At 38.2% G+C, this 17,390-nt stretch overlaps 2 protein-coding genes across 3 annotated transcripts in view; one reads left to right on the forward strand and one right to left on the reverse strand.

Moving 5' to 3' along the window:
- Window positions 1-17,390, forward strand: part of LOC127858961 (uncharacterized) — a 75,501-nt gene that overhangs the window by 7,644 nt on the left and 50,467 nt on the right. The gene's annotated exons all lie outside the window — the stretch shown is intronic.
- Window positions 275-17,390, reverse strand: part of LOC127858964 (neo-calmodulin-like) — a 92,818-nt gene continuing 75,702 nt past the window's right edge. Inside the window, exon 5 of the mRNA XM_052396345.1 lies at window positions 275-449. Coding sequence (XP_052252305.1) covers window positions 418-449 — 32 coding nt within the window. The 3' untranslated portion in view covers window positions 275-417. The remainder of the gene's footprint in view (window positions 450-17,390) is intronic.

Genomic DNA, 17,390 nt, shown 5'->3' on the forward strand with positions numbered 1-17,390 from the left:
ATGACATGATCTGGTGGCCGACTCTTAACATAAAGTATGCAAGTAATTTACAGTCAAGCATAGCAGGCGATGATTTAAATTTTTATTCGCAAGCTTTTCGTGTTGCTTATGTGGTTATATCATTAAAAATAAATAATTAATTATTTTTGAATGAAATAAATGTATCAAATAAGTATATCAGAATACAATATTAAAAATACATACGTACATACATACATACAAGTTTAACACAACGAATGCATTAATGAATTAACAAATGAATTAATAAATGAATCAATCAATCAATCAATCATATTTCAGAATAATTTAAGTTTTAAAAGTTTACATCAAGCCTTTGTTTATGCACAGGAAGCACGTTTACACTTTGTTGGTCTCAGAAGCAATACTGTGGTTCAACCGTCATTGGTCGCGATTTATTCAGATCCGTTTGCAAAGATATTGTACAAACTCTGGAAGAATACAACACAATACATACTATATAATTTCATATAAAATGTGTGTTTACCACTATTAAACATTCGCAAAATTATCATGTCATTCTATTTGCAAAACTTAATATAAGCTTATCATTAAAAGTTTAGCAGCCACTGGCCCCTGGAGACTTGCCGTACATTATAAAGTAACACTTAAGTTAAGATTGTCCTAAGAAGCCTTAAGTAAAATGACTCCAGTGCATGTATTCAACAACCAATTCTAGAACGTAAGAATAAAGAATATAGTAAGTACACTGTACCAAGAAAAATACGTCCAGCGTTTGCATATATAAATACCACTACGTCATTTAAAAAATGTTTTACATAAAGAATGATGAAGATAAAAGAGGTAAATGCCAGGTTTTACTATGAAATAAAGCAATTTTTTAGCCTTCAAATTTACAGAATATTTTTGATGCATACACTTAAGTCTTAGAATTGTTTGGTAAATACGGACAAAAAGACACTCACCGTCTACGTCGACCCTTCTGATCCCCGTTCACGTCCATCATATTGCACAGCTCAATAGCCTCTTTCTCTGACAACGGCTCGCCGAGGTGGGTCAGTGCGCGCCGGAGTTCCGCCAGGTTGAGCGTGTTGTTCCGGTCCTTGTCGAACATCCGGAACGCCTCGCGCAGCTCTATTTCCACGATCTGTGGATCCTTCAGGAAGTCCTTCAGGAGCTCCATGTACTCGTTGTACTCTCTGACGTCATTTCCTGTAAAAAAAAATTACGTCACTGCACGGTCATTGGTTTTTATGTAAGTGTTTTCAAGCACAATAATTGTACAGTTGTTGATGTTGTTGCTGTGTATCGATCGATGTTGAGCTCAAACATTTTACCATGTGATAAACGAGAACGCGATTGATAAATTGAGTGTCTGGACTGACGGAATGAAAGTTTCTGTGATATTACTGCTGGTATGGCTTGAAACTTTCAAATAGATCTATTTGTGTACTTATCATGAAATTTGTATTGTTTATACAAGAAGTTTATGGATATTATTGTCGGCATCATGCTTCTAAGTAAATAATTGGAAACAAAACTTTTAAATAACAACGATCTCAAGATCAATTATCCCACGAATGTAAATACTTTTTTATTTTGGGGTGTAGTGAATGTATTGCGCGGTATACGGTTCTAAATTATTTGTATTGTTTAACTTTCATAGTTTATGTTATAAATCCATTTTAATACAGAACCGAAAATGTGTAATTTAAAAAACATGACAAAATCTCCTTAAAATTAAAGAAATATGCGCATTAGAAATTACAAATAATAATTATACAAAAGTAGGGCTACAATCGCACGTAAATAGTAGGTGGCGTTGCTCACAGAAGCTTTATCTATATTTATAATAGGAAAATAACTCTTGACAAGGATAAAGTTATCGCGAAATCTTTAAAATATGCTCTGTAGTGCTGGAAGATAATGATTCTGTACCAGTTTGACACAAAAATCGCACCCAAATGGCAATAACTCCTTAAAAATAATGCAATCGTAAGACTTTAAAAATATGCTCTGTTACATGTGCAGATAATAATGATGTGACAGTTTGACGACAATTGCACACGAACAGTTGTCGGAGTTGCGGGCATAAGTTTGTATACGAGATTTTAAACAAAGGGAAATAACCCCGTTAGAGATAAAGCAATAACGATAACAATAAATCAAATGCCAGTCATTCATAATATGCGCTTTAGCACTTGAGAATAATAATTATGTAAAAACTAAACCAACATCCCGTGCAATTTGGTTTGTAACAAATAGTAATGGAAACAAAAGGAAACTAACGACATTTTAAATAAAATCGTTAGAAAATTGCAATCGCAATGTCAACCGTAATCATAATCATAACAAATTTTTATTGATATAAAAAGGAACACATTTAGTAAAATAGAATGAACAGTAAACCGGGATACTTTAGAGACTTCAAAACGGACAGTCCCAAGTGTCAATAACGTTGACATAAAATTTGTCCAAGACCCACACTGAAGGGCCATAATAAACAAAAGCAACGAAATAAGAAGAAGTCGCGTTACCATCTGTATCTACCTTAGTCATGACTTACTTTATTATTCCCAAATGCCAATACCGTTTGTATAGAAATGTCAAGACAAATAGTTCAATGCCATAATAAACAAAAGCGATCAGCTGAAAAAAAGCCACGTTACATTCCTTCTTGAAAACTAAAAACCTTTTAAAGTCGCCCTGGCGCAGTGGTTATGGTGTCCGCATAGCGACCGGGGAGTCACGAGTTCGATCATACCCAAAGACACCAATTTCAGGTTTCAGTGCAATCGAGCTTAAATAAATATGTTTAAAACTACCGTCTTTGTCGGCTTTTGCCATGACTTCCTTGATCATCCTTTCGGTAGGGTTTTGGCCCAAGGCCCTGAGCACATAGCCCAGCTCGCTGGCTGAGATGTGACCATCGCCGTTCATGTCGAACAGGTTGAACGCCTCCTTCAGTTCTATGAAAACAAGGATGGCATATAGCCTCGTTCTCGGAAAACTGGGCATAATGCATATGCGTAAAGTGTCATCTTAGATTTGCCTGTACAAATCGCACAGACTTATCAGAGACGGAACGTTCCGCTGGAGTATGTTCAAAACGAAAATTCAGTATGGACAGAAAGTGTCGTCCCGGTGTGGCGTGAAACTCGTCAGACCATGAAAAGGGTCAGATAAACGGAAAACACAGAGCACTGCGCATGCGCAATAGAACATAAAGAAACAAAATCATATGCGTGAGAACCGTCAGATACAGGTAATATTAAGCAACGATTCTTTCCATTACTTAAGTATAATTGCAACAGACACATGACAATCTATGCATAATATTTCATGTATAACTACGATTACAATTTACCTCCAATTTTACTGCAGTTATTTACTAAATGTATCTTAACGACATCGGTGCACAATGTCGCTACTAGTACTACACTTCGGTGCGTTCAACTTCAACGTCTCATTTAATAATGTATTAGACTAATGCGGACACTTGTGCTGAATGTATTTTTTATACTGAACAAAAACAATTTCGCCGCAAGTGAGATAATTTATTTTAAGACTGTTGTCTAAACAAAATACAGATAGTTCTTTTGTAACCGACCTTAAGCCTGGCACAGGAGTTTGAAATTCTATCCATAAAGCTAATCTAATGGCTAAATAACAAAAAATATACCCCTTTATAGTATAGAGACCACCATATAGGGGTATATTTTTGTAATATTAGTTATTATTAGTTTTATGGATAGAATTTCAAACTCATGTGGGCCTAGCAACCCTGATTTGTTGATATCTTTCTTCTCAATCTGTTCAGACTGAATGGCAGTCAGCATTTTAATAAGATTAAGAACACACTTAACAATAAACTTGTCATGATTTTGATATAAAGCATTCTATAAATCGTATACATGAATGATCACCAACACACTGTTAATAGTGCTCGATTGGTCATTGTCGGCTCGGGTACTACTTACATGTACCCCGGGTACTCTTAAGCTTACTTACATGTACACCGGGTTCGGTAAATATACTTAAACGTACCCGGGAAATTGAACGCTAAATCAGTCGTTGTCAGCTTTTAAAAAAATATTAATTATATTCACATTTATGTCTATTTTCTGTAAAATGGCCTCTATATTATCGAAAACTCATACTCAAAAAGCCTGTTGACGCAGTTTTTTTAAAGATAAGTTTGTTTAAAATAATCGGTAGCGCGTTTTACGACATCGGATTTTAGGCGGGAATACAATTCGGGTACAGTCTAATATCGAACGGGTACGATTACCTTTTTGACGATGCTACAGCATCGTCCAAGGTATGAAACCTTTAAAAAAAAATCACAATGGCGACCTATGTGAAAGACCGAGCCAGTCCGATTGAGATAACTCGATTTTTCAGTTACTTCCCTTTTGCATTCGCCACTGCGTAGGAGATTGCTCGTCATTGATAACATTCTCCTAGCAGAGTTGTCGTTCGTGTTTCAACATTCAACAATGGCCGCCCCCATGAGAGTCTCGATTCAAAACTTTCTTACTGCATAAATTTGCTTGTTTCGCTATTTAGAAGCTGTCATTTATGATATATGAATTATTTATTCACTAAATCTCCGCTTTTGAAAACAATAGTTGGAATTCGAAGGATATATACTCGATGTGAATGAAGGACTTTCTGGATCGTAACAGCTTGACACGGCAAAACTGGCATACTGGTATTTTAGTTATCAATATAAGTCACATTGTGCGTTATAAATTGTATTCGAGCAATTTGCGACTTATTGAATGACTATGATACCCGATATCAACATTTCATCGGGGATTTGCAGATCACCAAGCTGTCCTGAAATTCAACATTGATTTCAAACTCTTTACTGGTTTGTACTCTGACTTTCTTAGTGTTAGTACTTTTTATCATTTTAAAGTTAAATGAACTGTGTCATAGTTAGAGAGACATAAAGGCGATTGTGGCCAGTTTAGATCTAGATCAGCCTGCAGTCGCTTGAAAGCTGTTTGCTAAAAATAACAATAATTTCTGACAATAACAAATAATTTAATTGGATACTGATTTGACTGCGCTTTTCCTGTGATCTGGTTCAAATAATAGAATTGTCATTAATCAAATTATTAATTTCGAACATTAATCAATTGTTTTTCTTGTCCCTCGAGATCAATGACTCCAGCACTTTCCTGTTGAGATTTGAATACTGCTAAAGGCGATGCTAGGAGGCGTGAGTGATGTTGCACCTTCCAGTATCGCTCGATTGTTCATTGTCGGCTCGGGTACTACGTACATGTACCCCGGGTACTCTTAAGTATACTTACATGTATCCCGGGTACGGTAAATATACTAAAATATACCCGGGAAATTTAACCCTAAATCAGTCGTTGTCGACTATTTTTTGTAATTATTATATATACACATTTATGTCAATTTTCTGTAGAATGGCCTCTATATTATCGGAACACATACTCAAAAAGCATGTTGATGCAGTGTTTTTTGAAGAGAAGTGTGTTTAAGATAATCGGTTGCGCGTTTTACGACATCAAATTTTGGGCGCGAATAAAATTACGTTTATTTACCGTACCTGGGGTACATGTAAGTATACTTAGAGTACCCAGGGTACATGTAAGTATACTTAAGTGTACCCGGGGTACATGTAAGTAGTACCAGAGCCGACAATGACCAATCAAGCTCCATTATCCCTCATGAACCGACTCAAAAAACCGAGTCGGCAATATTTGACTTAATTTTTGGTTTGGTTGCTATTGAGGGATCGAAAATTTCAGAATCTTCCTAAAGCCCTACGGGTTTGATCCCCAGAAGCGACATTGAAAACTAGCATACTTTGTTATCTCAAAGGCTGCTAAACCTGATATACAATGATAATGTGAATTTTCTCTCACATGATGTTCATCAGTCATATTATATAAAAACTTACAGCAGTAGTAAACAACTGGACAATAATTAATGAACGCATCTTTCATTTGTCTTTGACACTTTGATTTTGACATGGCCTAGATTTAAATATGTGACTGGACTTTACCAGCACTCTTGTAACAGAGCTAAAGTTTAAATGTACCATTGAAGATCACCTAAATCCAGATTTGCTATTATAGACGTGTGGAAAGTTTTAAGAGTGTGACAAGTAAGCAAAAATTGGTCATTACCCAGAGGCCACAACTGATCTATGACTGTATTAAAACAAAAAAAATCAGTGCCTGATTTAGATTTCCTTAGATAGTTCAATAAAAACTAATTTCATAAGCCTGGTAACAGTTTAACGGTAATGCTACCAATGTGTCACACCAGGGCCTTGAATTTGAAATCTAGGACATGCATGGTCATTTCTTCATGAAATCAGGACACAGTCCTTAATTGACCTGGCTATAGTTCTCAGATTATTATAAGCTCAATCAGTATATTTATATCATTATTTATGCTTTGTGTATTGTAAACATATACACAATCATGCAGTGACATGATAGCAATAAATAATATCAAAGCTACCCATACTATAAAGGTCATTGACAAAGCCTATGGTCAAAATGTGAACACATTGAGTGTAATCGCCCTCTCGTGCCAGCAACAACAAGACGTTGACAGGTTGTCATTTTGACAGTTCTACTTTCACTTTCATTTTGTGATATCAAACTATTAACAATTATGTGGCTGAGAAAAATATCGCCATTGCTTTTTATGCCCCCGGTATGGTGGCCTATATCAGTTGAACTGTCAGTCAGTTAGTCAGTCAGTGTGTCAGTCTGTCCGTCCGTCCGAAAACTTTAATGGCCATAACTTTTTAAATATTGAACATAGCAACTTGATATTTGGCATACATGTGCATCTCATGGAGCTGCACATTTTCAGTTGTGAAAGGTGAAGGTGAAGGTCATCCTTCAAGGTCAAATGTCAAATATTAAGTGTTTGTCTGTCTGTCCGAAAACTTAAACACTGGCCATAACTTTTTCAATATTGGCATGCATGCGTATCTCATAGAGCTGCACATATTGATTGGTGAAAGGTCAAGGTTATCCTTCAAGGTCAAGGTCAAAGGTCAAATTTTGCAATATTGAAGATAGCAACTCCATATTCGGCATGCATGTGTATGTCATGGAGCTGCACATTTTGAGTGGTGAAAGGTCAAGGTCATCCTTCAAGGTCAAAGGTAAAATATATGGCTTCAAAGCTGCGCAGCAGGGGGCATTGTGTTTCACAAACACAGCTCTTGTTTAATATATTTTCTGCACATTTCTTCAAAAAACTAACATCAATACACGATTTTCTTCGTTAATTCAATCATTCCTGACAGACTTGTGTACATATTTCGCTTACATTTTGACGCGCGTAGGTAGGACCACATTACCGCTTCCGAAATGTGTATTCATACTATTGCCTTCGAGGATCTTATCTGATGTTTGACGGAAAGGACCGAAAATGTGCGAGTGTGGGTCAAGTTCCCCACAGGTACTACATTGCCGTTGCCCCATTTTTTTTTCCGTACCTAAAATTTTTCTTACCCAATTTTTATTTCGTACCCAATTTTTTTTCATCCCCAATTTTTTTTGTAAATTTTGGTTCCCAAAATTTTTTCGGTCCAAATTTTTTTGTTCCCAAATATTTTTTCGTACCCAAATTTGTTTTCATACCCATTTTTTTTTCATACCAACATACACAATTGTGGTGATTGTGGTGATGTAGATAAACTTAACTTGATGCTTTTATATCCATCCTCTCAAAAGCATCGTCACACCAGTACTGTCAGTACTTTGATTTTTACCGTACCAGGGGTTTGTTAGTATACTTAAGAGTACCCGGGGTACATGTAAGTAATACCTGAGCCGACAATGACCAATCCACCATTATTAGTGAATATTTTCCAAATTATTTTCATCTACACAACATGCGTAGCAACTGTATATTTAAAAAAATCCAAATAAAATGTAAAAATTCTAGGAAATAAGGATAAGTCATAGATTAGATATTTTATAAATTGTTTGTTAAAAGAAAGTGGCTAGCCGTACGGCCCTGTACGACTAGCCATTATACTTTATATAGGCTAGCCATACGGGCCGTACGACTAGCCTATATTGGCTTGTCGTATGGCTCTGTACGTTTAGCCTTTCCTATAAGGAATGTTTAGCCATACGGCTGTTATAACAAATAAATGTATTGATTATTTATTGATCTACGTGCAGATTTCTTTGCCATGCATCATGAGAACACGTGCTAATACATTTACTTAAATTGTGTGCTACCACGCAGGCTGATAAGATCTAATTGTTTTTTGCTACATGAACGTCACGCAAGATAATTAGTGCATATGTTTTAGCTACTTAGATAGTGAAATTCCGATTTTTGTGCATAGTATATAAAGGGTGTAAAAAGGGAGATATGAAAATGTAATTTATTTCGCCAAACAAACAAATACAGCAATTAATATAAATCACAGTTATGTAGTATTTAAATACACATTGTACATTAATTCCTTAAACCCGGGTTCAAGACTTTGAACCGCGGTTCAAAGTCTCTTAACTCTATAGTTAAGAAACGACGAATGAAACCGTGACATTTGCCTTCTAATTGTGGTTTAACCTCCGCTGATTGGTTGTCTCTGAATTATGTAGATAAGAGATTTGTGTCTTTTTTAAACGCACTTTGAACCGCGGTTCAAACTTTTGAACTCGGGTTTAAGGAATAAATAGTTAACTGTTAAATAATGAATGTGCATTCCGCGCGTCTTAACCCCAGTTTAAGACTTTGAACCGCAGTTTAAGACTTTAAACCGCAGTTTTAGACTTTGAACCGCAGTTCAAAGTCTTTTAACCCTATAGCTAAGAGAGGACCAATAAAGAATTAATGTGCAAACGGCACTTTGAACTCGGGTTCAAAGTTTCTTAACAATACCAGTGCTCCAGCTAGGCCTAAATCGAAGGGCGTCCCGCCCTGCCCTCCCGAACCTCCGCCCTGACCTTCCTAGGGCCCCCCCCCCTGCCCTTAAAAAAAAAATAAAAAAAAATTCACATATTATGATGATTAATAAATCTCTTATTAAATACATTGTAATTAATTTGTTCCTCATTGCAGTCATTAAATTTGAATTGTTTAATGACGATGGCAATAATTTATTCTTACAATTAATAATAACATATAAATTAACATGCATGAGGAAGCATTCTAGAAACACCCGCGCGCTCGAAAGTGCCCTTTTGACAAAATACTGCGCGTCCAAAGTGCCCTTTTGACAAAAAATCCCCCTACCCTTTTCAAATCCTAGCTGCAGCACTGCTAAACAATTGACTGTTATATAATTAATGTCCATTCCGTGCCTCTTAACCACAGTTTAGGACTTTGAACCGCAGTTCAAAGTCTCTTAACCCTATATTTAAGAGATGACCGATGAAGTCGCGGTATTTACCTTCTAATTGTGGTTTAAGCCCCACTGATTGGTTGTCTCAGATAACAGATTTGTATCTATTTTTAGACACACTTTGAACCGCGGTTCAAATTCTTGAACCCGGGTTTAAGAACTTCATGTGCAAACGGCACTTTGAACCCGGGTTCAAAGTCTCTTAACTATATAGTTAACTGTTAAACCGTGGTTTAAGGAATTAATGTGCATTTCGCTTGCCATACCACTGCCTTATTAAAATGATCATTCATTAGTGAAGATATTCACCTATAGACAGTTGTGATAAAGAGATCTTTATCAAGCAAATTGTTGGTTAAGAACCTTGAAACTTTCACACATGGTAGCTACGAGCATATGTGCACATGGTAGCTACGAGCATATGTGCGACCCTGCACTATTTGGAACTTTTTTATCTAACCCCTGGGTCAAAAGCTATGGGGGTTGGGGTGGGGCCGGGTCAGAGATTTCCACTCATTTTTGTAGGTTATTTTACATTAACTTCATTTCTACACCGATTTACTTCAAATTGATACTGAACCTCTCTTATAACAATACGGTCAATCTCAACTATGCCTGGCCCCATTACCAACCCTGGGGCGCCCCGCCAACAAAGACCACACCCACCCAAAATTGCCTTTAACTATAACTTCTTCATTTCTACACCGATTCACTTCTAATTGATACTGAACCTCTCTTATGACAATGCGGTCAATCTCAACTATGCATGGCCCCATTACCAACCCTGGGGCGCCACTGGGTCAAACATGCGGTGTGGGGATACTCGTCGGCCTCTACCGCGCCATTTCTAGTTATTACATGTATAAGTTTATTACTGCCTGTGAGATTTGTCAGACCAACTCTTTGTATGCAATAATGATTATGATGATGATGATGATGGTAGTGAGAGTGACTTGTCTTTCTCATAAAAACATTATAATTACTGCCCATTAGTATTGTCAGACCAACTCTATGTATGCAATAATGATGATGATAAAAGTAAAAGTGGTGGTTACTTGTCTTTGTAATCATATAAATGATTACATGTTTATTACTGCCTGTGAGATTTGTCAGACTAACTCTATGTATGCAATAATGATGATGAGAAAGGTGGTAGTGGTGGTGACTGGCCTTTCTCATGATAACATGAGTATAACTGCCTGTGAGATTTTTTAAGACAAACTCTAAGCATGCAATAATGATGATGATGAAGGTGGTAGTGATGGTGACTTGTCTTTCTCATGATAACACAAGTATAACTGCCTGTGAGGTTTGTCAGATCAACTCTCTGTATGCAATAATGATGATGATAAAGGTGGTATAGGTGGTGACTTGCCTTTCTCATGATAACATGATTATTTCATCCTGTGAGATGTCAGACCAACTCTCTGTATGCAATAATGATTATAATGAAGGTGGTAGTGGCGGTTACTTTTCTTTCTCATGAATTCATTGATAATTACATCCTGTGAGATTTGTCAGACTTACTCTATGTATGCAATAATGATGATGATAAAGGTGGTGTAGGTGGTGACTTGTCTTTCTCTTGATTACATGATTATAAGTGCCTGTGAGATTTGTCAGACTAACTCTCTGTATGCAATAAAGATTATGAATATGATGAAGGTGGTAGTGGCGGTTATTTTTCTTTCTCATGAATACATTGATAATTACATCCCGTGAGATTTGTCAGACTAACTCTTTGTATGCAATGATGATGATGATAAAGGTTGTAGTGGTGGTGACTGGCCTTTCTCGTGATAACACGAGTATAACTGCCTGTGAGATTTGTCAGACCAACTCCAAGCATGCAATAATGATGATGATGAAGGTGGTAGTGCGCACTTGCCCTTCTTATGAATACATTGATAATTACTGCCATGAGATTTGTCAGACCAACTCTCTTTATATAATAATGAAGAAAAGGGGGCATATAGTGATTGGACTGTGTGTCTGTCTGTCTGTCCGTCTTTCCGCCACACTTTGCGTTTAGGTTTCGAAAAATGCTCAAAACTTTTATCTCCTTGAGATATAACCTTCATATTTGGTATGCATGTTTATATAGACAAGGCCTTTCCATACGCACACAAATTTTTACCCCTGTGACCTTGACCTTGAACTTACGGTCCGCGTTTAAGTTTCGAAATCTGCGTTTAGGTTTCGAAAAAAGCTCATAACTTATATCAAGCATTTATAGGGGGCATAAGTGATCTAATAGTGACAGCTCTTGTTCTGTTTTATTTACAGGTGAACGGACGACATTATATGTTTGGCTTATTTTGTTTTTCAGATAAATCAAGAGTTGTGCTTAACGTGGGACATTAAACACAAAGTAACATCTGCATGCCACCCACAAACAAAAGGCCTTGATGAAAGGACCAATAAAACAATCAAAAGGTTAATAAATTTCAAACTGTTTATCGCTGAGATGTGACTGTGTTTTTGCTTATTATTCACTATAACTTTTAACCAAGCATTTGCCAATCTGTTTTGTCTTTGTGTGTAAACTGGGCCTTGCTCACCCTTAAATTTACACACCAGATTTTCCAAAATTAATCATAAAGAGAGAAAGGTTCCTCCTCAATTGCTGGTACATGTAATTCTAACGAAGCCTTGAAGATTTGGATTTCTACCCTGAAGACTTTAGCTGGTTCAATATCGATTCTGTACAATATGTGTAGGGAGCGTAATTATTGTCTTAAAAATTTTCATTGAATTCATTAAGTTGCATAATTTATACCAGAATAGTGTTCAATATCACTTTATGTGCTTCTGATTTGTTAAAACCTCACTAATTGTCTGATTTTTGTCAAAGGGCCTTAAGCAAATCGGTCAACGACATACACAAACTGGGATGAAAGGCTTGATGAGGTTCTTTTCTCAATTCGGACCAAAAAAACAGTCGTCAACAAAATTCAGCCTATTCTTCCTTCTGTACGGACCGGAAGCGATGTACCCGAGTCAGTTGCAGACTGTGGCTCTTGATGTATGAAAAAAACTAAATCCAATGTTGTGTTGTTCTGAGTTTATTTACAGGTCCCACGCCCCTTCACGGAGTCATTTCAGCTGGACCTGCCCCTGTGCCCTTTCAGGGGAAAAAGATTAATTTTGAGCCAAAGTAGGTCAAATTTACCCCGGTTGCCCGGGTATTCGCCAAATAATAATAATTATTATAATTTTTTTTAATTTGTTTTTTTAATAGTTCAGTGCACGTTGGCCAATGAGACCTTAATGTACCCTGTATCGTGTGCTGATGGTGTGGTGTGGATCATGCGGCGTGTTTTGTATGTGAGTGATGTGTTTGTGAGTGTTGCATGGGTGTATTCTGGGTCCTGTGTTGTTGATATGTGGATGGTTATGTATAGTTTGTGTTATGTGGTGGCTGAACCTTTGTCTGGAGCGGAAGAGGAGGAGTTTGTCGGTTGTTTCACGTCCGTCGGTCAATAGTGGAAGGCTGTATCTCATTTCAGTTCCCAGGGCGCAGAACACCCCGCCCCGCACAAGCGCACCCACGCCGAGCGGGCCCGAAACCCCCCCCCCCTCGCGCTCGCATACGGCCCCGCCCCGAACCCCCCACCGCTGGAGCCTCCCGAGACAAGCACCCTCATCCACCCTCTTGCTGCGCGCGACAACAGATCAGCCAAGAACCGACCAAGGAGTTTCCCAAAGCCACACCCGGAGTCACCATCGTTCTTTCCCACCCGCCGCCAAACATCCAGTCCTTGTATCAGGCTGGGCTGTATTAAATTTATATTTATTTTATGATTATAACTAGATTTAATAGTGGAAGATGGTGAAATGATATCATTTATATAGCATATGATTTATATTTTTATTTATACTTGTTATTATGTTGTGAAGATCTTGGTGTGGTTGTTTAAGGCTTTGTTATTATTTTTCCTATATTTATGTGTGGTTGTTGTACTCTCCGCCCTGAGAGAGTTGTTAGTGGGGGTTCGAGCAGGATACAGGAAACGCCCCGAATCCAGAGGCGCCCCTGGTTCTTTTAAGTGAACACTGCACCCCCCTTTAACGTTCCTCGCGGAGGACATGTTAGTACATGGTGTTAGTACTGGTTTAAATATAAATGTGCTGCCTTTGTATAGTGATGTGGGCTCTCCCTGTTGCTTTTATGGGTATTGGTTGTATTGTGTTGTGAGGGTCAGACTAGTTTTTTTTAAAGATCGTTTACTTGACGATAGTAGAAAGGGACTGTGTGTGTGTAATTTGGACCGAGATGACTATTTCATTTGGGACATAGACAATGTCGAGATCCATTTTGTCTTCTTGCAGAGTTGGGTGTCTGACACTGTGGTGTTGTAAGGGCCAGACTAGTTTTTAAAGATCATTTACTTGATGAAAGAAGAGAGGGGCTGAGTTTGAGGTATTAGTGTATATGGTATTTAGGGAGGGAGCATACGTTACTCCTTCTGGTTATAATGTATGTGGTTACAAAGGCAGCAATCCTATGTGTTATTGTATTATGGCCGTTTGGTATCGTGGCCGGAGCTTGGCTTTCTATGGGCTCAATCCGGCTACATAGGTGGATATAATGGTTAGTAGACATATGACATGCAATCAATTATTCTCCTCGCTGCAATACAACGAGAAACACAATTACAATAATTAACTTCTCTTTTCTTTTTTTGGTAATCTTGGGTGGGTCGCGTCGGCAGAGACATATTGCGTGGGGGGCTAGGCACGTTTTAACATCCCAGCCGACACGCTCCAACCAACATATTTTAGTATTATGCATATGGGAAAATACATGAATGTTACAATATTCACATCTATAGGGGTTGCACTGTAGGTATCTCGAGAGAGTACCTGCGTGCGCACTTACTGCGGCCTCCGTGCTCGTACGGAGGTGAGGTGTCTGTGTGCTCTGCCCCACATACTTTGTCGTCGGTTGCTGCGTGCTGGATGCAGCGGAAAAAAATAAAATTAAAAGGACCAGCACAAAAAGGGGGGGGGGGGGGTCTCGCGGAACCCGGATACTGTTAGCCCGATTGCTTAATGGTTTTCGAGGGGAGATTAAAGTTCAGCCATACGTCATACAACGTCGTTGTATTAAGAGAGTGTTGTTGTTGTTATACTGGGTTATATTGTGCAGCCTGTCAGCCCGTGCCCGTCCGTGGCGTCCTCACAGGGCACAGACCAAGGGGCCCCATGGTGATCACCGATGTGACCCGTCGGCTATGCCCTGCGACGGGGTAACTATAGGTCGGTTGTCATATCTGTGCCATGCTCGGGCCGTGATAATACCGTAGGCTCCTTCTGAGCGGGACCGGGCGAGTGGCCCCATGGTGATCACCGAAGTGACCCGTCATCCGTGCCCGCCCAGGGGACCCTCTCATGACTATAGTCCACGGACAGGGTCCGGAAGACAGAGTAAATGTTATATTATTGCCTAAATGTATTTTTATCCTGTCACAGGCACGCCCTTAATTCGCACTTATGCAAGGTACGCGATTTGCTTATATACATATTTTTGCTATTCGGATAAGCCTAAGGGAAATAATCTATTCAAGAAGACGCTAGATTGATTAGTATGCCCTGTTGTAACGTGTAATTGTTTTATATGTATGTGGTTGTTATCTTAGGTGCCTGAGTAGGTATTTAGCTTGATTGCTTTTTTTGCGTTTGTTTAAAATTTTGTTGATTCTTTTCATTATATTTAGTACGTATTTGGAGAGCGAGTGGCACGGGCACGCGTTTAGAATGCGAGTTTCCTTATATATATTCTATTGCAGGGGAGGTAATTAGAAATCGTTAAAAGGCTCCAATTTAGTCTTTTTGTATATATTTTTGTTCATTTCCAAGCTAATTGGGGATTTAAAACTAATTTATCATTAGTATGTAGTCTAACGGATATTGTTTCGGGTATACGATGTGCAGTATAATAAGTCAGGGATAGAGAAATGTATAGTCGTATTCATTAATACTAATTATTCGGTATCGTCTCATTAATGCGAAGTGCCATAGTATTATTGCTTAGTTTGATAGGGCCCTCGCCATGAATGCTCGTTATCGGGATATTTTTATTTTACTATTTAAACGCGTTGCATCTAGTGTATTTATATTTTATTAAGGTATCCCGTGTCTCGCAAGAATTTGAAAACATGTTGCCTTACAATAGAGCCGATCGCGTTCGGAGGCATAAGCAGTAGACCTCGATCAATTTTAACAGTAATATTTTTGTACGCTGCTAATACTCCTGCGCTTAGTTCTAGACGCTGCACTGAATGTTCTGGGCATATAAAGAATAGATGTTCGAAGGTGTCTGGAATGTTGCATATGGGGCACAGAACAGGTTTGTAACAATCGTCGTGTAACCTACTCACCCTTAATCGCATTCGAGTATATGCCCTATCTTCTTGTTTAATGGAGCTATAGATATTGATCTTGTGGCTGGGGTTAGTGATATATGGTAAATCATGATCAGCGCAGTACTTTGAAAAGTGGCGGTCCTGTTCATTATACGCTTTTTGGTTGATAATGGCGATAAGTTCGCGTGCGCTGGGTTTTAACTCGTATAGTAGGCCCTCGTGGGATCCTATCTTAGCAAGTTTATCGGCGTATTCATTACCCGGGATGCCTACATGACTTGGTATCCATATTAATAAAAGAGAGATGTTTTTATGAGTTCATTTTGTGATACCTTTTAGGACAGCGTAAATCAAGTCTGGGCGCGTTTTCGATGATCCTGCATGAAGTGCTTGCAATGCGCTAAGAGTCAGTTAAAATCGCGTAGTTTGTTCGTTCGTGTGTGTCAAGCGTGTTTAGCCACATTATTGCGTCGTAAATAATAGCTAATTCACAGGCAAATATGGAGAGTTCTTTGTTAAGTTTTACTCTGTTGTGGTGGGTAATGGCATTTTGTGGGTTATATACTACGTACGCAGCGCCGGCTAGTCCTAATTCCTCGTTTTTACTACCGTCCGTGAATATCTGTGTGTACCCGCCATATTCATTATTTATATAATTTAGGGCTATATTTACGCTATTGGAGTCGATTTCGGATTTTTTAATTAGTGTTGAGAGGTGAAAGTCAATATCGGGTTTTGAAATTTTACTCAGGCTATAATAAGTAGGTAACTGTACTTCAATTGAGTCGACCTCATAATATTCATAAAGCGCTAGTATATTCATCGCGTACGGGAATTGCTTGTTCCGTTTAAGGTAGACCGGGTCTTTGGTTATGCTTGAGTTAATTTGGAGATTATCCTCCATAGCCTTAGTGCGCGCGTGATATTTTAGCTGATTTATTTGCCTTTGGTGACTCAGAACAAACATTCCACACTCGGTGTGGAGTAGTACGGTGCTAGTGGATTTTCGCGTGCCCGTGATAATTTTAAGTGCCGTATTTTGTATAACTTGTAGGTTGTATAGTAGGCTGTCGCTGGCTGAGTTATATGCTATGCTACCATAATTTATTTGTCTTGCTACAAGTTGTTAAATACACATATGTACTGTACCAGTGAGAACAGTAGATGCGGTGATTAAAGCAGACGCTTTTAGCATTATCGTCTGCTAAAGTTTACTGGAGTTATCCACACAGGCAGTCACGGGTTACGGTTTCTGTCATTCCTAATCCCATACTGATCCATACTGATTTGCAAAATTGCTCTCAAATAATAATGGTAACGAACGTTGAACAACACGCTATGTGTAAAACGTGTGGTTTCGCGCGGGGCTATGATTATATTTTAATGAACGCATCATTCTAATGTCAAATCATTGCATTGATGCTTAAACAATTCACACCGTGTAATGTGTAAAACAGTATCTAACTTCAGATTTTAAATAAGATACAGCACTGCCTGACTTTACTGTGCCGTGACCTACTCGTTGACGATCTTGTCCGTTCAAAAAAAAAGTAAACTGTCATAAATAAAACAATTCGAAATAGCAGCAGTTGTAATGAAATAATTAATAACGCGGTTTTGTTCACTTAATAGTATTTGCTTTGCATGAAATGCATTTTGTACAGAAACTTGAT

This window comes from Dreissena polymorpha, chromosome 14 (assembly GCF_020536995.1).
Source record: "Dreissena polymorpha isolate Duluth1 chromosome 14, UMN_Dpol_1.0, whole genome shotgun sequence".
NCBI classification, from domain to species: domain Eukaryota; kingdom Metazoa; phylum Mollusca; class Bivalvia; order Myida; family Dreissenidae; genus Dreissena; species Dreissena polymorpha.